The sequence below is a fragment of the Euleptes europaea genome, chromosome 6 (genome assembly GCF_029931775.1).
Source record: "Euleptes europaea isolate rEulEur1 chromosome 6, rEulEur1.hap1, whole genome shotgun sequence".
Classification (NCBI taxonomy): Eukaryota; Metazoa; Chordata; class Lepidosauria; order Squamata; family Sphaerodactylidae; genus Euleptes; species Euleptes europaea.
Genome location: NC_079317.1, coordinates 99,388,867 through 99,410,818, shown reverse-complemented (window position 1 = coordinate 99,410,818; position 21,952 = coordinate 99,388,867). Strand labels below are relative to the sequence as shown.

At 48.5% G+C, this 21,952-nt stretch overlaps 1 protein-coding gene across 1 annotated transcript in view; it reads right to left on the bottom strand.

The window, feature by feature from the left end:
- Nucleotides 1–788: 788 nt before the first annotated feature.
- LOC130478761 (acyl-CoA (8-3)-desaturase-like) overlaps nucleotides 789–21,952 on the bottom strand; it is a 36,519-nt gene continuing 15,355 nt past the window's right edge. Inside the window, exons 6-12 of the mRNA XM_056850968.1 lie at nucleotides 18,316–18,376; nucleotides 17,218–17,294; nucleotides 16,586–16,683; nucleotides 15,808–15,904; nucleotides 7,216–7,295; nucleotides 6,523–6,648; nucleotides 789–866 (exon numbers count right to left, since the gene is read on the bottom strand). Of these exons, the coding sequence (XP_056706946.1) occupies nucleotides 815–866; nucleotides 6,523–6,648; nucleotides 7,216–7,295; nucleotides 15,808–15,904; nucleotides 16,586–16,683; nucleotides 17,218–17,294; nucleotides 18,316–18,376 (591 nt within the window). The 3' untranslated portion in view covers nucleotides 789–814. The remainder of the gene's footprint in view (nucleotides 867–6,522; nucleotides 6,649–7,215; nucleotides 7,296–15,807; nucleotides 15,905–16,585; nucleotides 16,684–17,217; nucleotides 17,295–18,315; nucleotides 18,377–21,952) is intronic.

The following is a 21,952-nucleotide window of genomic DNA, read 5'->3' as shown; positions in this document are numbered from 1 at the left end:
CCCTTTGCACAGGATCATAAATCAGTCCATAGACATCCATCATTCTCGAATCAAAATTTGTCCTACGGATTGGCAAGTGCCCACAAATAGCTACAGCTCTTCTTGGTCTTGTGAGAAAAAGTACAGCCAAAGATGTTATAGAATCCCCTGATATATTTCTACATTGAGGTAGTCCAGCTACTGTCCAGTGCTCCTTGGGCACTTGTCCCTGTGTCAGACTTTGGCTGCTCTCTTCCCTCAGTCCTTGTTCCAAAATCAGGCATCTATGATATCTTCTGGTCCCTTCTGTACCTTGTTTCCCGTCTTCAAGCTGTCACAGCTCTCCGACTCTGCATGTGGTCTCTTGTCCCACCCAACCCATCTCCTCCTTTACTTCACTCCTCAGACTTTCACATCATCCTTGGTTACTTTTACTCTGGGAAGGAGCAAGGCAAGTTAGACAGCAAGGCCAAAAGATTTCTTTGTAAGATTTCCTCTCTACATATGAAGCATGTAAAATAGCAGTACATAGATGGGAATTGTTTCCTGGTCCTCCAGATGCCCCTGGGGAACTTCTCAGTAGCTCATGAAGTCCAGAGGAGCAATGAGAAAAGAGCAAGGGATATCTTTAAACAACACACCCAGTACAGGAATTCAGCTCAACCAGCTGCCCACCCCCAACTAAGAGAACAGACTGCTGGACTTGATAGGCCTTGGTCTGATCCAGCAGGGCTTTTCTTATGTTCTTAAGTAAGGGCCTTGCTCGCTTCAAGATGCCAGTTGCTAAAGGAGGCAAAAGTGAGATGTTCCTCTCCAATGCAATGTCGCTTCCTTCTTAATTATGCATGTATGCATCCAGCCAGAGTTCCCCTGAGTCCTTCAGAGAGCTGGAAAGAGAAAGAAACAGATCACGCTGGCTCAGAAAACAAGTGGAAATAACACAAAGGGGAGTTAGATATTGGGCCAAATACTCTAGCAATTCTAACTATCCTGGTAAGCACAAAGAATAAAGAAGTCTTAAAATACCCCATAATGGATCAGAATGGGATGGGGGAAGAGACCTTAAAAAACAAAAGGAGAGAGGCAGTGACGTCTTCTAGAAAGAGTCACAGAGCCAGTTCAGATGTGCATGTTTATCTCATGATTGCAACATCCTAGTAACTTGAATGTGCTATCCTGGATTAGATCCCACAGAACTTCCATGTCTCTTCAATGCAGTCAAAAGCCATGGGTTGGGTTTCTATCTACAGTGTTCCCCCTCTTTCCCTCTCCTCCTCATGGCTCCTAGACCTTACCTGGGCTGCTCCCCTGTGCCTAATCACCTCTTCTTTGCAGGGCAAAACTGAGTCAGCTGGGCTGGGATAAGGTGCATGGGAGAGAGCTGCTGGTGAGATGGGTGTCTTTTGCCTTTCCTAAACTGCTGGTGGGTAGGAGGGAGGGAAGGCAGCATGGTATAGCCCAAACTTGTCAGATCTCAGAAGCTAAGCAGGGTCAACCCTGGTTAGTATTTGGATGGGAGACCACCAAGGAACACCAGGGTTGCTATGTAGAGGAAAGCACTGGCAAACTCCCTCTGTTAGTCTCTTGCCTTGAAAGCCCCATAAGGGGTCACCATAAGTCAGCTGTGTCTTGACAGCTCTTTATACACACACACACACACACACACACACACACACTGCTGGGGAGCCTTAACTGAGGTTGCTGTGGGAGAGGACAGTGTTGGAGGATGAGTGGGTGCTTGTAGCCTGCTGGAGAGGGGTTTCTGACTGATCCTGTTTGTCCTATTGTCTGGTTTGTTGCAGACTGAGGAGGGTCGGTTTGTCTGGGGTTGATTGCTGGCTCCGCCCTCTGCTGTTTCTGTTGAGCCTTTGAACTCTAAGGTTCTTCCTCGTCAGAGGGGCGAGCCTTTGACGAGAACAAAAGGGCAAAAGCCAAAGGGCTCTTGGTCTGTGGCTCTTAGCCTGTGGGCCCTGTAAGAAGCTAAGATGTTTTTACATCCTACATGTGTTATGCTTTTGGCTTTGTTAGACGTTAGGTCAAACCTGTAAATTCCAGATTACAACAACGCACAAAGGAAATTCTAGGATGAAGGAATCCACTTGGAAGGTGATGATGAATGCTCAGGGTTCATTTCCAATCACCTGCAGAGAGTGCGCCATGTTTGTTTTCCTCCCTGAGGACAAGATCGACTTTACTTGTCAAAAGTGTAAGCTCTTAGAAGAGAAGGTTTGGAGCCTGGAGGAAAGGATTGCTAGCCTTCATAAGACCAAGGAAGGGGAGGATTTCGTTAACAGAAGCCATGGAACCCTGCTTAGGGGTGGAAGACCAGTCAAAGGGTGGTGACTGACTTCTCTAATGAGCCTCCTCTGAGCACTACAGCATGAACTGGAAGGCATCAAGCGAGATGGCACTCATTGCCATTGGAACTCTGGAATCGATTCCAGGCCCTTGCCGTGGTGACAGAGATGGAAACACTGGCAGAGGAAGAACCACAAGGACAAGAAAGGCAGAGGGCATGGGGGTATGAAGAAATTGCATTGGAAGGAAAAGTGTTGGTCATCAGTGACTCTCTGCTGAGTGGTATGGAATGTCGTGTCCAGGCCTGACCGCCTAGCCTGAGAGGTGTATTGCTTGCCAGGGGCAAAGATTAAAGTTTGCAGACCAGGTGCCAAAACTGATCAAACCCACAAACCCATTTGTGATAGCCCACATGGAAACAAACGACACAGCTGTGAACACCATCACAAGCATTAAGGCTGACTATAACGTTCTTGGGAGAAACCTCAAGGAAATGGGGGCATGGGTGGTGTTTTCTTCTTCCCATCAGAGGAAGAGGAATGCAATGGGAAGAGAAGATAATGGCTGTGTTGGTGGTGCCGGCAGGAACAGTCTGGATTCTGGAACCTCAGGCAAGGTTTTCTGGAAGATGGCCTACTAGCACACAATGGACTTCACCTATCAAGGTCAGGGAAGAATGTGTTTGGCAGAATCCTGGGGAGGTGTATCAGGAGGGCTTCCCACTGACACCACAAGGGGAAGAAGATGACCAACATTGGGATTTCAATGAAAGAGAACAAACAGCAGAGGCCCACCTTGGAAGGCCCAGTCAAATGGAGTTGAAGGTGTGAGGCTTCAGGTGCCTATGTAACCAATGTCCAAAGCTTAGGCAATAAGAAAGAAGAGCTTGAGCTTCTAATGTAGCCAGAGGGATAAGCTTTAGTAGGCATTACAGAGACTTGGTGGGATGATTCTCATGACTGGAATGTAGTAGTGGATGGATATGAGTTGTTCAGGAAAAACTGAAAGGGTCGAAGAGGAGGCAGAGTGGCACTGTTAGGTGAGGAGAGGGTTTGCTTGTCAGGAAATACTGGAGGGGGTGGGTGATAGCCCAGTGGAAAGTATCTGGGTGAAGGGAAGGGAAGGAAGGACAAACAGTATGGTGGTTGGAGTCTGCTATAGTTCACTTGACCAGGGTGAAGAGGTGGATGCTGCCCTCTTTCAGCAGCTTGTCAGTATATCTAAGTACCATGGCCTTGTAGTTATGGGTAACTTCAACTTCCTTTATGTGCACTGGGAAACCAACTTTGCTAAGAATCCAGTCATTAAACTTCCTGACCTGCCTAGCCAACAACTTCCTTTTTTCAAATGGTAGAGGAAGCTACAACGGGCTTGGCAATACTTGATTTAATACTAACCAACAGGCAGGAATTGGTAGATGGGGTGAAGGTGGTGGGGACCTTAGGGGGAAGTGACCATGTCCTCCTAGAATTCCTTTTGCTGTGGGGGACCATGGAAATTCATGGTTAGATGTATATGCTAGATTTTAGTAGGGCAGACTTTAATGAATTCCGAGGCATGATGAGAGTCGTTCCATGGGCAATAATGCTGGAAGAGAAAGGAGCAAGTGAAGGGTAGGCTCTCCTAAAACTAGAGCTCTTGCAAGCTCAAGCCATCACTATTCCAACAAAATGGAAGCATGGTAGGGGATCCAAGAAGCCAATGTGGATGAACAGAGAACTCCATGATGAGCTAAGGAAGAAAAGAAAATGTTCAAGAAATGGAGGCATACCTCTAAAGAATATCTGAGGGTTGCTAGGCACTGTAGGTCAGCTATCAGAGAGACCAAAGCTTAGAGTGAACTGAAGCTGGCCAGGAGGGTTCACTACAAGAAAAGCTTCTTCAGATACGTAAGGAGCAAATGCAAGGTAAAATGGTGGGTGAAAATGGTAAAACTCTGACAGAGGACAAAGAGAAAGCAGGAAGTCTCAATGCCTATTTTGCCTCATTTTTTCCCCAGAAGAGAACAGGCTCATCTCTAGATGGTAGTAGGCAAGGCATGGCATCTGGACTGCTGGTTGATACGGACAGAGAGGTTGTTGAGAAGCACCTGGCTGTATTGGATGAGTTCAAATCCCATGGGCCAGATGGTATGCACCCAAGAGTGCTCAAAGAACTTTCTAGAGAGCTTTCAGGCCCTTTGTCCATCATCTCCAAGACCTCTTGGAGGATGGGAGATGTGTCACAAGACTGGAGGAGGTGAATGTTATCCCAATCTTTAAAAGAGGGAAGGGGAATGACCCAGGAAGCTACAGGCCAGTTGGTCTGAACTCTGTCCCAGAGAAGATACTAGAGTGGATTTTAAAGGGATCAATCTCCTTCCTCTGGGGGAGGGGCTGTGGTTCAGTGGTAGAGCATCTGCTTGGCATGCAGAAGGTCCCAGGTTCAATCCCTGGCATCTCCAGTTAAAGGGACCAGGCAAGTAGGTGATGTGAAAGACCTCTACCTGAGATCCTGGTGAGCCGCTGCCAGTCTGAGTAGACAATACTGACTTTGATGGACAAGGGTCTGATTCAGTATAAGGCAGCTTCATGTGTCCAATCTGCAAGCATCTGAAGGACAACTTAGAGATCTGGACAAACCAGCAAGGATTTGTCCCCAACAGGTCCTGCCAGACCAACCTCATTTCCTTCTTTGATCAAGTGACAAGCTTACGGGATTGTGGGAACGCCATCAAAGTTGTTTACCAGGATTTCAGTAAAGATTTGACAAGGTCCCCCATGATGTTCTGATGGGTAAACTGGAGCACTGTAGACAGGACTCTAAGATCGTTAGGTGGATAGGGAACTGGTTGTAGAACTGCACCCAAAGAACAGTTGTCAATGGAATTTCATCTGATTGGAGGGATGTGTCCAGTCAGGTATCCAGGGCTTGGTTCTGGGCCGAGTACTTTTCAATGTTTTTATAAATGATCTGGATGAGGGGGTGGAAGGACTACTCATTAAATTTTCAAATGACACCAAACAGGGAGGAGTGGTGAACACACTGGGTAAGTGAGTGAATATGAACAAGATGCAACCAGGATAACTGCACAGTTCTACATTTGGGTGACAAAAATGAGAAGCACATATACTGGATGAGAGATACACTTCTGAGTAGCAGTATGTGTGAACAAGATCTTAGGATATGGGTGGACTGTAAGCTAAATATAAGCAGTCAGTGTGATGCAACAGCAAAAAAGGCTAATATGGTCTTCGGCTGTATCAACACAGGCAAAATGTCCAGATCGCAAGATGTCAAAGTCCCACTGTACACCCCATTGGTCAGGCCACACCTGGAGTACTGTGTGCAGTTCTGGAGGCCTCACTTCAAAAAGGATGCGGACAGAATGGGGCGGTTGCAGAGATCAATGAGGATGATCAGGGGCCTGAAGATCAAGCCCTATGAGGAAAGGTTGATGGACTTGGAAATGCTCAGTCTTGAGAAGAGATGGAGGGGGAGGACATGATGGCTCTCTTTAAATATTTGAAAGGCTGTCACTTAGAGGAGGGCAGGGAACTGTTTCTGCTGGCAGCAGAGGATAGGACTCACAATAATGCATATAAATCATGGGCGGAAAAGTACCGGCTGAATATTAGGGGGGAAATTTATAGTAAGAGTTGTTCAGCAGTGGAATTGGCTGCCTCGGGAGGTGGTGAGCTCCCCCTCACTGACATTCTTCAAGCAGTAGCTGGACAAACACTTGTCAGGGATGCTTTAGGTTGACCCTGCATTAAGCAGGGGGTTGGACTAGATGGCCTGTATGGCCCCTTCCAACTCGACAATTCCATTACTAACACATTCCAAATGCTTGAAAACTCAAACGCTGCACTCAAACATGTCTTAGAGAAGAAATAGTTTAGAATGAATATGCCAAATTTGCCTAATCTCTTCAAGTCACAGATTTTGGACATACTTTAAGGAAGAAAGGAAAGCACAGTGCATCTAGCCCTAACAATAATTTTTACAAGGGGGGTTGCAGAAAACTCTTTGAAGACTAATGCTTAAGGAACTGGGACTTTAATGAAGGGTGTTTCCCCATAAAAAAAAATTGGGTAGCATTATAAGCAGTGGCAAGAGATAAGAGGTACTGTGAAATCCCACATTTCCCATTCTGCCTGTGGTCCTTTTACATGATGTCCATCTGATATGACTTCCCACACAAGATGACCCACCCTTCCACATGGCCCACAAAACTCTGGACTTCTCACATTGACTGATACCTACTATACAATGTCTGCAAAGGCTGTGAGCAGAGGCTTGGACTGGTACTCAATGCCGTATTTTGCACACATGGACTTCACCAAGGGAGTCACCTTCCAGAAGTTGTGTCGAGGCATGGTAGGGAAGAGGCTGCAGAGAAAGACCACACCATAGGATCATGTGCCTGCCCCCAACGCTCCCCTCCCCTAAGGCTCATGAGTGCATGCAGTAATCTGCTGGGCAGCTTGCCCCAGAGTTCTCCATGCCTGTAAGTATCGCTTACTGCCTAGGGCCCAAGCATTATTTGGGGAGGGGGACGGGTACACTTAAAAGCTCTAGGAAGGCACACCCAGTCCAGGCTGCAAGCCCATTACCATGATGGGGTCCATTTGTGTAATTTCAAGACTGACTTTTTGTTTCGTGACACATCGAGGCAGTATGTATGAGATGAGACTGTGTATGGGGAGAAGCCCATGTTACAGATTTGTTCCAGGCCTGGAGAAATGCCCTTTTTGCCGCAGATATTAGCAAAGGGCCTCAGAATGGGTCTCCAATTACAGCACGGGCATTTCCCTCTTTGACTGACTGACAGCTTAAGCCAAGCAGCCCAAACTGGAACTCCTCCCTGATTCAAGCCTGTTTCCCCAAATTGTGTTGGCAGCTATAATGACTGCTTTCCCACAAGATCTTCCTATCCTTCAAAAGGGATATACTCACTGGTGCTCGATTTGGAAATTGAGGTGTCCGCTGAACCAGTCATTGAAAAAGGATTGGTGAACGTTGCACGTTGCCTGGAGCTGCAGAGGGAGGAGAGAGATAAGCAGCCACGTGACGGTATTTTCAGTTTCCCATCCAGCTGGCCATTCTTGCTGATGATGGCACACCCTTCCCCACCCCTTTGTGACAGCAAAGAGAAAAATAAAGATAAGGAAGTGGTGTAGGAGCCCCTCACAATGAGGGAGATTCTAGTGTGATCACTATCTCCAGACTAGTTGCTCAACTTCACTGGGTTCCCAGAGAAAATCTTCATTACACCACTCAGAAAAGTAAACACTGACTTTTACTCTAAAAAAAAAGAGATATCCATACTGGAATTCTCTCCATTTCTGATTCAGCCGTTTAACCAGAAGTACAGAATCTGCACCGCCACCCCCCCCCCCAAAAAAAGAGGTACCTTTGGCAAAGGACAGATGGATGACATACATATGTGTGGCTGTGCCAACAGAACTTTCCCAGTAATACACACTCCACCCCGTCTGCTGTGTGGTACCTGAGAGGGTCAGCATCCACCAGAACACAGTTACCACATCACCAGTAGGGGCAGCTAGATAAGTAGATTAAGGATCACACTGGATTTAGGACTCAACATAAAGGACCTTTCAAGACTCCCTGGGCCCCCATCATCTGCCCAACCATGATGAGTACTCATGTGCTGAACATTACATACAAAAGTGTAGTGGCTAGAGCAGTGTCTCCCAACATGGCTCCCACGGGCACCATGGAACCTGCCAATACTGTTCCCGGGAGCTAACAAGTGTTTTTAGCAAGTGAGTGGGGGCAAATGGGGCTTTTTGCCCAGCAGGGTGTGAGAGATCCCCCTCTCTGAGTTTGCTTCTCCAAATCAGTTGCTCAGACGTTGATACAGAAACAATAGATTTATTGAAGCCTTCAGGAGATGAGACAGGCACAGGTAGAAAGTTGCAAGTGAGGGGCTATACGGGTTTACAGAATATATTGACTCCAGGGCACTGGGGCACTGGGGCTCACACTTATTGTTATGGGAAGTTACAAGCTTGGCATAATACAAAACATCAGACGGATCCCAGGAAGTCTGGTGCGGCTATCACACTTCCAAGGCCGCACCGGCCTGAGGGAGTACTGGCAGGAAGAACAGCGGGGGGGAAGATACATGGGCCATCAGGCCTGGCGCCTGAGACCAGAAGGTGTGAACTGCTTTTACGAGTTCACTGATAACACCGCAGGTGATGGAAAGCAGGGACACAAAGACAGAGACCCTCACATTCTGCCCCCCTTAAGGCCCCCCTCCGAGAGGACGAGGCTTATCGGGATAAGCGAGGTGGAATTCTCGGACCAAGCGAGGAGCTGCCATGTGGGGTGCGGCCACCCATTCGTCATGAGCGGAGCCAAGGTTTTTCCAGCGAACAAAGTAAAACAGTTTCCCTTTCTTCCATTTGGAATCTAAAACCTTGGATATTTCCAAATGGGTATCCCCTCCTACTACGGTAGGAATCTCATGAGCGGGAGGGGGGTGGAACTGGGGAGCTGCTACATAAGGTTTGAGGAGGCTTATATGGAAGACTGGATGAACTCCCTTGAGAGTCTTAGGGAGACTCAGTTCCACGGTAACCTCGTTGATTACTCTGGTAATGGGGAAAGGTCCTACATAACGGTCGCTCAGTTTTTTGCAGGGGCGAAGAGAGCGGAGGTTTTTGGTGGACAGATAGACTTGCTCCCCCACCTTGAGTTCCCATCCCGGAGACCGGTGTTTGTCTGCTTGTTCCTTGTACTTGCTTTTTGCCCTTTCCAGATTTTTGAGCAACCATGGCCAGGTGGATTTAACCACCTGAATCCACTCCTGAAGATCAGGGGTAGACTGGAGCTCTGGCGAGACGGGGGCAGAACCGAAAGGGCCAAAATCCGTCCCGTATATAACTTGGAAGGGACTAAAGCCGGTAGAGGAATGAGGCGCATTGTTGTACGCATATTCGGCAAATGGCAGCAGGTCGACCCAGTCGTCCTGGTGGAAATTTACATAGCAACGCAAATAACATTCTACTACCGCATTTACTCGTTCCGTTTGACCATCCGTTTGGGGGTGATAGGCGGAAGAAAGGCCCTGTTCCTCCACTCCCATTAACTTTAGGAAAGCCCGCCAGAATTTGGCAACAAACTGGACCCCCCGGTCGGAGAGGACCTTCCTCGGGATCGAGTGTAGCCTGAGGACGTGCGTGATGAACAGTTTAGCTAAGCCCTGGGCTGAAGGAAGACCTGCACATGGAACGAAATGAACCTGTTTGGAAAAGAGGTCTGTGATAACCCAGAGAACCGTTTTCCCCCGACTTGGAGGTAGGTCGGTGATAAAATCCATGGCGATGACTTCCCAGGGACGGGAGGGGTTCTCAAGCGGTTTGAGAAGCCCCGGGGGTTTTCCCATCCGTTTCTTGGCTGTGGCGCAGGTGGGGCAGCTGCGCACATACAACTCTACATCAGATCTCATACCGGGCCACCAGAATTGCCTTCGAACCAGGTGAAGCGTTTTTATGAAACCAAAATGACCCGCTAGCCTGGCCCCATGTACAAGTCCCAATACTTCTTTGCGAAGGGAAGATGGGACATATAGTTTCCCCCCTTGCACCCACCAAGTGTTGGTTCGTTCCAAGCCAGTGGGGAGGAGATGGTGCTCCTCCTCCTGTAAGGAGGCGTCCCGGAGTCGCTGTTGGAATGCTTCCGGGATACCTTTGAGCGTAGGGGGGGTCTCCGGTTGGCGGGCTTGGGATCGGGTGGTGACGGCCAAGCCAGGGACTTCCCCTCGCTGTTCGGGAGTGAACAGGGAGTCGACGGGGCGATCGAAATCGTTGCGATACTGGGGAAGTCGTGACAAAGCATCAGCTAGGGCATTTTCTTTGCCAGGGACATGTTTGAGGGTGAACCGGAATTTTGCAAAAAATTGGGCCCACCGAATTTGTTTGGCATTGAGTTTTCTAGCTCCCTTGAGAGCCTCAAGATTCTTGTGATCTGTGCACACTTCGAACGGCAGCTCGGCCCCCTCTAAGAAGTGTCTCCATATGGTAAGGGCATGTTTGACCGCCGCTGCCTCCTTCTCCCAAATGGCCCAGTTGATTTCGGACTGGGAAAACTTCTTGGAGAAGTAGGCGCATGGCCTCAACCGTCCCCCCTCATCCCTCTGCAATAGGGCCCCGCCCATGGCTACATCCGAGGCATCCACCTGCACCACGAAGGGCTTGGTGCAATCCGGGTGAGCCAAAACGGGTTCGGATGAAAAAAGTAGCTTTAAACGTTCAAAAGCTTGCTGGCACTGGGGAGACCATTGCAGACGGGCTGAGGGGAGTGCGGCGCTAGCCCCCCTGTCCTTGGTACGCAACAGGGCAGTGAGGGGAAGCGCAACTTGGGCAAAGTTGGGAATGAAATTCCGGTAAAAGTTGGCAAACCCCAAAAACTGTTGAAGTTGGCGGCGGGTAGTGGGGGTTTCCCAGTCCCGCACCGCCTGGACCTTGGCGGGGTCCATTTCCAACCCTTGGTGGGAAATCACATACCCCAGAAATGTAATAGAAGGTTGGTGGAATTCACACTTGGACACCTTAGCATACAGTTTGTGCTCCCGCAGCCGCTGGAGCACTTCTCGCACTAGGCGCACATGTTCTTCCATGGTCTCAGAGTAAATAAGAATGTCATCGAGAAATACCACCACCCCCCGAAACAGTAAATCATGCAAAACTTCATTAATTAATTGCATAAAGACACTCGGAGCCCCCGAAAGTCCGAACGGCATGACCAGGTACTCAAACATCCCAAAACAACTGGAAAAGGCCGTTTTGGGTTCGTCTCCTTCTTTGATGCGAATGCGGTGGTAGGCTTCTACCAAGTCCAGTTTGGTGAAGATTCGGCCCTCCTTTAATTGTGCTAGAAGGTCAGGAATAAGAGGGAGGGGGTAAGCATTAGACTGGGTGACTGCGTTCAGTCTGCGAAAGTCAATACACAGTCTTAAATCTCCCGTCTTTTTCTTTACAAAGAAAGCTGGGGCTGAATAAGGAGCCTTGGAGGGGCGTATGAAACCCCTCGCCAGATTGACATCCAGATAGTCTCGCAATACAGTCTTTTCACTAGGGCTCATGGGGTAAACCTTTCCCTTAGACAGTTTGCCTTCCCCTACAATCTCGATGGCACAGTCCGTTTCTCTGTGGGGAGGCAGTTCGTCGCACTCTCTAACATCGAAAACATCAGTAAACTGCGAGTACTCAGAGGGTAATTGAGGAGAGACTGGGGCGGGGGACCCTACCAGTGCGGCGGCTGGAGTTCTGAGTACCCGTTCCTTGTCATGCAACCCACAGGGGTTTTCGGGGAAGGAAAGCACCCGTTTAACCCAATCAATGGAGGGATTGTGTCCCCTTAACCAGTTCATCCCTAACACCACAGGGGTTACAATAGGGGCGATGGTGAAATACAACCGTTCCCAATGTTCCCCCACGGACATAATCACGGCTGCAGTTCTGTGGGTCACAGGGCCCCGTTTAAAGTCACTCCCGTCCATTTGGGAAAAACGGAGGGGTCCCGGAAGCCGCTTGCGCCGGACACCCAACTTCTTGGCAGTTTCCTCATTTATCATGGTGCGGGCACACCCCGAGTCGACCAACGCGGGGACCTCTAACGGGGGACCCCCTTTGGGTAGGGACAGATGAACACGCACAAATACATTGTCCTCTTGGGCGCTTACCATCGGTGGAGCTCCTTGCACAACGATAGGGACGGTCTGCTGCGGAGCCCCGTCTACAGCAGACCGACGGCGTTTTTTGCCGGCTGTTCCCACTCTTCCTCCTCGCTGGAAGAGGGGGACGGGGTGGTGGCTTCCGGGGAGCCGTCCGAATCAAAGACGGTATTTGTAATCCGGGACCCCGATGGGACCGTAGAGTCGGATGCCCCATCCTGGGGGCGCGCGTGGAGAGCGGAGGGTGCGCCGGAGCGCCGGCTCAGGGGTCCACTTCTGCGGCGAGGCTGGCTGTCGGCGGCCGGTTTCGTCGGCTCGGCCTGGGTTTGGCGGGGGGGGGTCGGACGGCCTGAGCGAGAGGGGCATTGCGATGCAAAGTGACCCTTTCCCCCGCAGATCAGGCAGACGCCGGCCTCGAACCGCTTGCGGCGTTCCGCGGCCGAGAGACCCCCGCCACCCCCTTGCCGGAGTTCCCGGCCACGGTCACCTCGGGGCCTGGGGTCTCGCCCAAGCCGTTGCTTGGACAAGTTCAGGAGTTGTTTGCGATTCTCGATGTCAGCAGCATGGCGAACCCAACCTTCCACATCCGGGGGGTTCCCTTGCATGAAGGCCCAATGTTGGAGGTCTGGGTTGAGACCCTCCCTGAAACATTGTACCAAGGTAGCTTCACTCCAGTCCAGAATTCGGCTAGCCAGTGACTGGAACTCACTTGCATACTGCGCCACCGACTTAGTCCCTTGGCGCAGTTGCATCAGGGAGGCTTTAGCCCGCTCACCCAGAGTCGGGTCCTCAAAACGGTTTCGGAGTGCTACCATGAACTCGTCCAGGGTTCGCAGCACCGGCGAGCGGAGTTCATACTGCAACACCATCCAGGCAGCCGCCTCCCCTTGCAGTAAGGAAGCCACGTACTGCACCCGGGACTCCTCAGAAACGAAGGTTCGGCCTTGTTCCCGCATAAAAATGTCTACTTGGACCATAAAAAAGGTCAACTGGTCTCCCGACCCGTCATACGTGACTTTCAGGTCCCGACGGGCCGGGGGGGCAGGGGTTGCGGGCGGAACTACCGGCGCCCCGTCTGGGGGAGCACCGGCTGGAGGTTGCAACTTCAGCGCATCTAGGGTCGTGGCCATCTCACCCATTACGCGTTGCATGATCTCCATCTGCTCCTGCATAGCCCGGCGGTCTTCCTGCCACTGCTTTCGTTCTTCCTCCATGAGGGCCTCTTTGCGGGCCGGGTCCCCTTCGAGTCCCGTGCTGGGGAAGGCCAACCGGCGATCCTTCGCCGCAGTCCGCGAGAGCGACCAGCCCTTGGGAGAGTCCAGCCAATAAGTAAGCCCCCGGGGACGTCCGTCCCGATCTTGGTCGGGGGCGCGACCCTTCGGTTTCTTTGGCTTGGCTCCCTCCTCCTTCGGGTCCGGCTTCTCCGGCTCGTCCGGTTCCTTGGGGGCATCGGGGTTAGGGGTGGTGTCCTCGTCGGCTGACATTCTGTCCAAAGCGGTACAGCTGCAGTCCGAGAGGCAAGGACTTGCAACTTAATGTGAGAGATCCCCCTCTCTGAGTTTGCTTCTCCAAATCAGTTGCTCAGACGTTGATACAGAAACAATAGATTTATTGAAGCCTTCAGGAGATGAGACAGGCACAGGTAGAAAGTTGCAAGTGAGGGGCTATACGGGTTTACAGAATATATTGACTCCAGGGCACTGGGGCACTGGGGCTCACACTTATTGTTATGGGAAGTTACAAGCTTGGCATAATACAAAACATCAGACGGATCCCAGGAAGTCTGGTGCGGCTATCACACTTCCAAGGCCGCACCGGCCTGAGGGAGTACTGGCAGGAAGAACAGCGGGGGGGAAGATACATGGGCCATCAGGCCTGGCGCCTGAGACCAGAAGGTGTGAACTGCTTTTACGAGTTCACTGATAACACCGCAGGTGATGGAAAGCAGGGACACAAAGACAGAGACCCTCACACAGGGCTTCTGATTGGCTGTGCAGATTTAGAAGAAGAAGAAGAGTTGGTTTTTATATGCCGACTTTCTCTACCACTTAAGGCAGACTCAAACCGGCTTACAAGCACCTTCCCTTCCCCTCCCCACAACAGACACCCTGTGAGGTGGGTGAGGCTGAGAAAGCATGACTTGCCCAAGGTCACCCAGCTGGCTTCATGTGTAGGAGTGGGGAAACAAATCCAGTTCACCAGATTAGCCTCTGCTGCTCATGTGGAGGAAGACTAATCTGCATAGCAGAAGGGTTATTTAAATGACGGGGCTTACCCAGTCCGGTCTAGAGGGATATACCCTCCAACTAAAAGCACCAGCTTTAACAGTTGCTGATCAGGCTTCTGAAGAAGATTCCCTCACCCGCACAGATGAGCAATCTCCTTCAGAAGAGCCACCTTGGTCGAAACTTTGGTTAGCTCCGATATCACCACCACCCCCCTCATGAAAATCTGCTCTCAAACTGAAGGTCGCCCTGAGTAGTGGCTTTGTTTACCTACACCATGACCATCTCTTGAAATCAGATTTCTGATTACTATTTTAAAGGACTGTTCACAGGATGTCATTTGCCACCAAAAGAAATGTTTTCTGTGCCTTATTTTTCTTGCATTTAAGCCATTATCCTCAGTTTGGAAGCTAATTTGCATGGACATCATGCAAAGCGACCCAGATACGAATGGAGCCCCCAGACTCAGACGTCCCAGCCTGCTAATCGGCTTTTTCCACCAGTCCTCGGCAACACTGACCTTCTGAACCTGAAAACCGATTGACAGCTCGCCTCTCACAAATACCTAAAGGATGGGGGCAACCCATTTGCGAGCCCATAAAATTGGACCCCCTGTCCCAAACTTCACCAAACTTTACTGTCTGTCTAAGGCGAGTCCTTTGCAGTTACACTGCAAATTTGGTGACTCTACCTCAAAAAACGCCCCTCCCCACAGAGCCTTGAAAATATATTCCAGACTGTAACACAGCCAAAATATTTTTGGGAAACTTGGAAATAAAGCTAGTTTGTGGCTGGCTCCACCTCTGGTGGCAGCCATTTTGGGTTTCACCCACCACCATGTGCTGGAATTCCAAAGATTCAAAAAGGCTGGAGACCTCTTGGTTAAAGTGTCTGACTAGGATCTGGGAGATCCAGGATTGATTCTCCAACTCTACCATGGAAGCTTACCAGGTCACCTTAAGCCAATCACATACTCTCAGCCTAAACTCACAGGGTTGTTATGAGAATACAATGGAGGAGGGGAGAATTATGTCAGCCATTTTGGGTCCCCATTGGGGAGAGAGGCAAGGCATAAATAAAGTAAACAAATCATTAAACTGGGTACTTTCCACCAAACATTCCTGTGTTCTAAACTCTCAGTTCTTGTTTTTCATTCCCTGTATTCTCTCATGCCCTGACCTGGATGGCCCAGGCTAGCCTGATCTTGTCAGATCTCAGAAGCTAAGCAGGGTCAGCCCTATCTGGATAGGAGACCACCAAGGAATACCAGGGTTGCTGTGCAGAGGAAGGCACTGGCAAACCACCTCTGTTAGTCTCTTGCCTTGAAAACCCCATAACGGGTCACCATAAGTCGGCTGCGACTTGACGGCACTTTACACACACACATTCTCTATTTGTCCCCGTCCATCATGTTTAATTTAAAATTATTAAAAGTCCACCCTGTCTTTATACACTCCATGATACCAACCCACTCTGACCACCAAATGTTATTCTCCAGCCTTTCCTTCACAGTGCCACACAACTCTTCCATTGCTCACTCACCACTCTCTCTTTCTGAGCTCTTATATTTATGAACTTATCTTTATGGACCATCCTTTATGGAAAAGAAGCAGGTCTCACCTGGGCTGAGAACCATTCCACATTCTTGTCATAATCAATGTCCATTGGGATGTGGTTCATTTGTGTCACCCAGACAAACCAGTGGCTCTCTATAATTCTGTGCAAAACAAAGGGAGGCAGTGATCACATTCTCAGCCACTGAATCTCGTGGGAAAGCCACTGAAAAGCACCAATAGACAAATAATCCGATTTCCCAAATCACCCAGACATTGGAAGGTCAGCAGAGAGCTAGAACTGGATTGCAAAATCACATCAGGCTAAAGAAAATGAACCAAATGTGAAAAGATATAGAGGGAGGGAGGGACCGAGATTAAAAGTCTTGCTCAATTGGCAAGAAGGGGTTATTAAGAAAATTTACTACAAATCATTATGTGTACATTGATTATTCCTTTTTGAGCATGGCATGCTCACAATCACAGCACTAAAAAGTGTTCATCCCATCTCATTTGTGAAGTCTTGAGACTGAAGTGGTGTGTGTGTGTGGGGGGGTTAATAGCTTGTGGGAACAGAGTCATGGGGTGGTGGGTATTCCAGATTAGAGTTCCACTAGCAAAATGCGTGTCATAAAGGGCAGATGGGTGGATGTGGAGAGAGGGCCCATATATTGTTGGGACCTGTTCATGCAAAGACACATTAAGCAAACACACACACAAGTCCCACTCAATGACAGCTGGATCCCCCATTGTAATTAAGAAGTTCTGCTTTTTGATCATTGCAGATTGGTGTGAGATGGTAATCCCACAAACCAAGAAAAGGTAGGGGTCCAAATGTGATTTACCTGAGTACGAAGAAGAGAGCAAAGAGGCTCTTGAGTTCCAGTAAGAAGGAGTAAGTCAGAAAGAACCGGGTATAAAAAGTCACCATCCAGGCCAGATCCTGCCACAAAGAAGAAGAAGAAGATTCTAAAGAAGAGGTTATTATAAAACCACACTTCCCCACCCATTTGCTCATCCCTGGAGCCTTCCTGTAGAGTACTACTTCAAGATATCTGTGCTCTCCCTTTTCTTGTGCAGTATGGGAAATGAATTCCCAAGAGTTCTCTCCTCGGGATTCTTTGCTAAAGTGTCCCAAGTTCAAACCACTCCCAAGTTCAAAAGAGGTAGGCACCAGAAGATTTTACTTTTGAGGAAAATCAGACAGAAGGGAATAGAAAGAATGGGAGTAATAAAGCAGCAGCATTTGTGGAAGGAGGAATAAAACCCATTTCCTCCAGTGTTTATTTACCAAATACCCAGAACTATCCTTCTGCTGACCGTCCCACCACCCCACAACCTAACTGCTAGAAACAAGGACACACATTGTATCCAACCAAGTCACATGCACTTGAACCCCTGGATTTGCATCTAATCCCCAACCCACACTGGGGGTTCAAGACACCCCACAAGCTTGCAGAGAGCAATGCCTACTCACCACCCATTGTTTGCGCTGGACCACAAAGTAGAAGATGTACCATTGTAGGTAGAAGGGCACCAGAGCCAGCGGTCCAACTGAGACAAAGTAAAAAGTGAATTCAGGAACATATTTGTATCTGACATCAGCACTAAAGAAATGGGCAGCTGGAAGACTTCCCAAGTTCTCACCTCAGTTGTCCTGTCATCGCCCACTTTCCCCTTTCCCTGCTCTGGCTGTGCGGGGTTCTAGTTCTCTAGGTACCACTTTTCCTTCCCTACAAATTTAGTATTAAAGCACCTGACCATTAGAATACCACCACCACCCGCCGCCACATGAACAAGCCTCCTCATCCAACTCTGTTTCACAGACACTGAGAAGAGACTTTCACCCAACATACTGCAACTGATTGTCTTTGGCTAGTATGTTGTAATCTGCTACATAACATAAGAAAGGCCCTGCTGGATCAGACCAAGGCCCATCAAATCCAGCAGTCTGTTCACACAGTGGCCAACCAGGTGCCTCTAGGAAGCCACAAACAAGGCGACTGCAGCAGCATCATCCTGCCTGTGTTCCACAGCACCTAATATATTCGGCATGCTCCTCTGATCCTGGAGAGAATAGGTATGCATCAAGACTAGTATCCATTTTAACTAGTAGCCACGAATACCCCTTTCCTCCATGAATATGTCCACTCCCCTCTTAAAGCCTTCCAAGTTGGCAGCCATCAACACATCCTGGGGCAGGGAGTTCCACAATTTAACTATGTGTTGTGTGAAAAAATACTTCTTTTTATCTGTTTTGAATCTGTCACCCTCCAGCTTCAACAGATGACCTCGCGTTCTAGTATTATGGAAGAGGCAGAAGCTGGACAGTGAAAAATGGTTCCAGGGTTATGAGCACTGCAGGCTAAAAGAGGCTTGTAAACAGCCACTCACATGGCTAACTGTGGTGCAAAAGAAGTGCCTATACGTGACCTGGCATGAACACTTCTTTTGATAGTGTACGCACTGTTCTCTCGTGCAGGTGAACAATCTCATAAAAATGTTTGTAAGCTACCAAATTTTGTGAGTTTGGGACACTAGCCCTGTTGTGTGGCAAAAAGGAAATTATACTCACGGATGAAGAAGTATTTGTGCTGGTGGTTATAAGGCATGAACTTCTTTTTCTTTATACCCAGCTGTGAGAGGGAAAAGGGGACAACAGCAAGCCAGGAGTGTTGGCATCAATCACAGATACCCTTCACAATCACAGATACTTTTAGTTGAAACCTCTCTGTTTGAGGAGGACTACTGGGCTCAGGGCCCCACAATGGGAATGGGTAAACTTTCCCACCAGCGCCACCCCATTCCTGTGTCCTGATAATCCTTGGGCCCTGATTCTCCTGGCCTCCTCATAGCCAGATGTCTGTGGTGGGCCCACCTTCCAACAGAAGTAATCAACAAAACAGTTCTCAGTTTGTTTTAAATTATAGGTTACTACAAAGGAGAAAAAAGTGTGTCCAGAACACTTCCTGCTTTTGCCTTGTGTTCCACTGGAAGGTACTATCTCCCTGTGATTTTAATTTACCAGAACCCAACAAGCGGTGGTGGAAAGTTGCATTAAGTAACAGCTGATTCATGGTTCCTACGAGGTTTTCAAGGCAAGAGACGAATAGAGGTGGTTTGCCACTGCCCGTCTCTGCGTAGCTACCCTGGTCTTCCCGTCCAAATACTAACCAGGGCCAACACTGCTTAGCTTCCTATATCTGATGAGATCAGGCTTGCCTGGGCCATCCAGGTCAGGGAAACTCAACAAAGGTGCTTTAAAATGCCAAAATTGCAATGCACTGAAAACAAAGCCCCGTAACACGTGCATGTTTATTCAGGAAAACTGCCCAGGTTATGGCACAAGCTCAAGAAGCACAAGTACAGATGTAGATGAAACTTCTACAGTCTGGGACCATCACATCTCCGGGACCGTCTCCCCTGGTACGCCCCCCAGAGAGCTTTACGCTCCAATAACAACAATTTACTGGTGGTCCCCAACCCAAAGAGTATCCAGCCATCCTCAACTAGGGCCCTGGCTTCCTCTGCCCTGGCCCTAGCCTGGTGGAACTCCCTCTCTAGTGAGACCAGGGCCCTGCAGGACCTCAAAAATGTCTTGATTTTTTATTGAGTTATTCTGGCCAGGCCCTATAGTTGAGGGCAGCAACGGTTTACCATCAAAGCTGGCCTCCCTACCCTCACCCCCCTCTGTCCATGTTTACCATAAATCAGGGGCGGGGTATTAACTGAAATACAAACACATGCCCCTCGATGTGTTGCTGGAGTTACCCTCTGCTCCAAGTTTGGCCAAATGTCGCTGGAAGCTAGGGCATGGTTGGCCGCCTTTAAGTTACAACTTAAGCTGTGCTTTAGCACTGAGGGGTTCCTAGCTTCTCTGAAGCACGACCCTTTTAAATCCGCATGGAAAAAAACCTTAGATGGGAAACTGTCATTGTTGGGCTTCTCGCAGGATATGTTACTAGATCTTGGGAAAACTGAAGCATTCACCAAAATCAAAAAGCGCATTAAAGAGCTTGATTATAAAAGCACTACTTTTCGTGCTCGCCGCGTTTGTTCATCCCAGTTCTTCCGAATACCACCACCATAAGGTTTGCCTGCTTATACATATTATTTGACCACTCCTCGTCTTTCTAGAGCCTTTTGTTTAGCTAGACTGAATGCTAACCCCTCTATGGTTATGCAGGGCAGAATTCTGAATATACCACACCCAGGCAGGACCTGTCCTTGCTCTTCTGGCTCTATTGATTCACTAGCTCATGCCCTCTTGGAATGCCACTTTTATGAGGAACTTCGATCACGTTATATCGCTCTCCTTTTAACATATAAATCTAATGTCTCTGTATCTGACATAATGCCTTTTTAATTAAGTGTCAGTGGCGAGATTTATTTCAGTCCTTATATCCCTCAAACATTAGATTTACACTGCTCAAGATCAATGGATCAAGGAGCTTCTAAGGGATAAAGGAAAGGAAATACAAATAAATAAATAAATAAATAAATAAATAAGAATGCCAAGAGTTCCAACATGCAAATATTCTTTGCCAGTTAATAAGATATTTGCACTAGGCTTGAATACATAGGCAGGTCTCTAGATGCACTGGATCAGGAATATTGATCATCAAAAGACATTTATTTAAGCATATATTTATAGCCTGTTTTTCTCCTCACTTAGGACCCAGAACAGCTTACAACATTGTTCTCCTCTCCTCCATTTTATCCTCACAACAACCCTGTGCAGTAGATTAGTCTGAAAGAGAATGACTGGTCTAAGGTCACCCAGCAAACTCACACTGGCTCTGAGACTTGAGGCATACTCACCAGCCTTGCTGCCTTATGCATCGAGATAGATCACTGAGCAATCCTTCAGAACTGGACTGCTTGTAAGTACATGCAACGCAGAGCCCACAAAAGGGCCAGCTCAAAACAGAAACACAATGGTGGGTTTTTCTAACGGGGCAAGATGAGTTCTTTGCCTCTGTACCCAGGGGGGAAAACCCTAAAGTGCAAAAGAACAGACTGCCACAACTCCAGCTAAAAACACAGTCAGCAGGCTTAGGGCCAAACCAGAAGAGACACAAAAGGGCCATGCCTGGAGCTCCAGTTTTTCAAATACAGATTACCCAATATGGCTACAGCTTCCCAATTTCCAAAGGACCCAATTTCAATCAGGGCGGCACCTTGAGAGGAGGAATGTTTTCAACCTCCCCCCACCCACACCTTTTTTCTGATCTGAAAGGGTCCCAGAGAGCCACTATTTTCTTCATTGGGGAAACATATGGACAATGATATGGGTGCCTGTATGTTTGCCCCAGTGGGACCAACACTGGCTCCCTGGGATCATTTGAGATGAGGAAAATAGCATGGGGGGAGGCTTAACCCACTCCTGCCACTTACAACACAGTCCCGGTCAGAATCAGGCCTTAAGCCCCTGATAATTGAATTGAGAAAACTGCCGAGAGCCCTGATCACAGAACCCCCAGCAGGGCACCTTCTCCCAAACACCCCAATTCAGTCTGTAGAGTGAGCTACGTTGTTCTGGAAAGTTTACAAACATTCAATCTTCCACCTGAAGGCTCAGGTGATATGGTCCAGCAACAGATCTTTATACAACTGCTGCTCATCAGGTTTAAGCCACCACTTCTCTCAGCCCTACATCATACATCTAGAGCAGTGGTTCCCAAACTTTTCGGGCCACCGCCCCCTTGGTTCCACAAACTCAACCCCAGCGCCCCCTACCCTATCCTATAAATGGCATTATTCAAAATAGGGGTTTGCGTGACTCACTAAAGAAGATAATAACAATAAAATTTCAAAACAGTAACAATTAATTGCTCATCTATTCAAAATCAAATTAAAACAGGGACAAATAATCGCGTAAATAACATTTTTTGATGAACAGTTTGTAAAATGCTGTAAGGTGTATTTAAAATTAGAACTAGAAGAGCCTACTTCCTTGATTGGTAAGCTGAACGGGCAGACCGCGCATGCGCCACATTTGTGGTGGCCTTTGATGTTAACTCCTTGCTTACTGGGCATCCTATCGTTTTTAACCAGATAATTCTGCAACGATTTAGTTTTGCGGAGTCCAAAAATGGGTGGTTCAGAACAACTCGGGATGTTGTACAATACATGCCAATGTCGGCGAATGATCTTCTGTATTTCATGAGTTAAATGATTGTACTCCAAAGGAGCATAAATTCTAGCGGGTC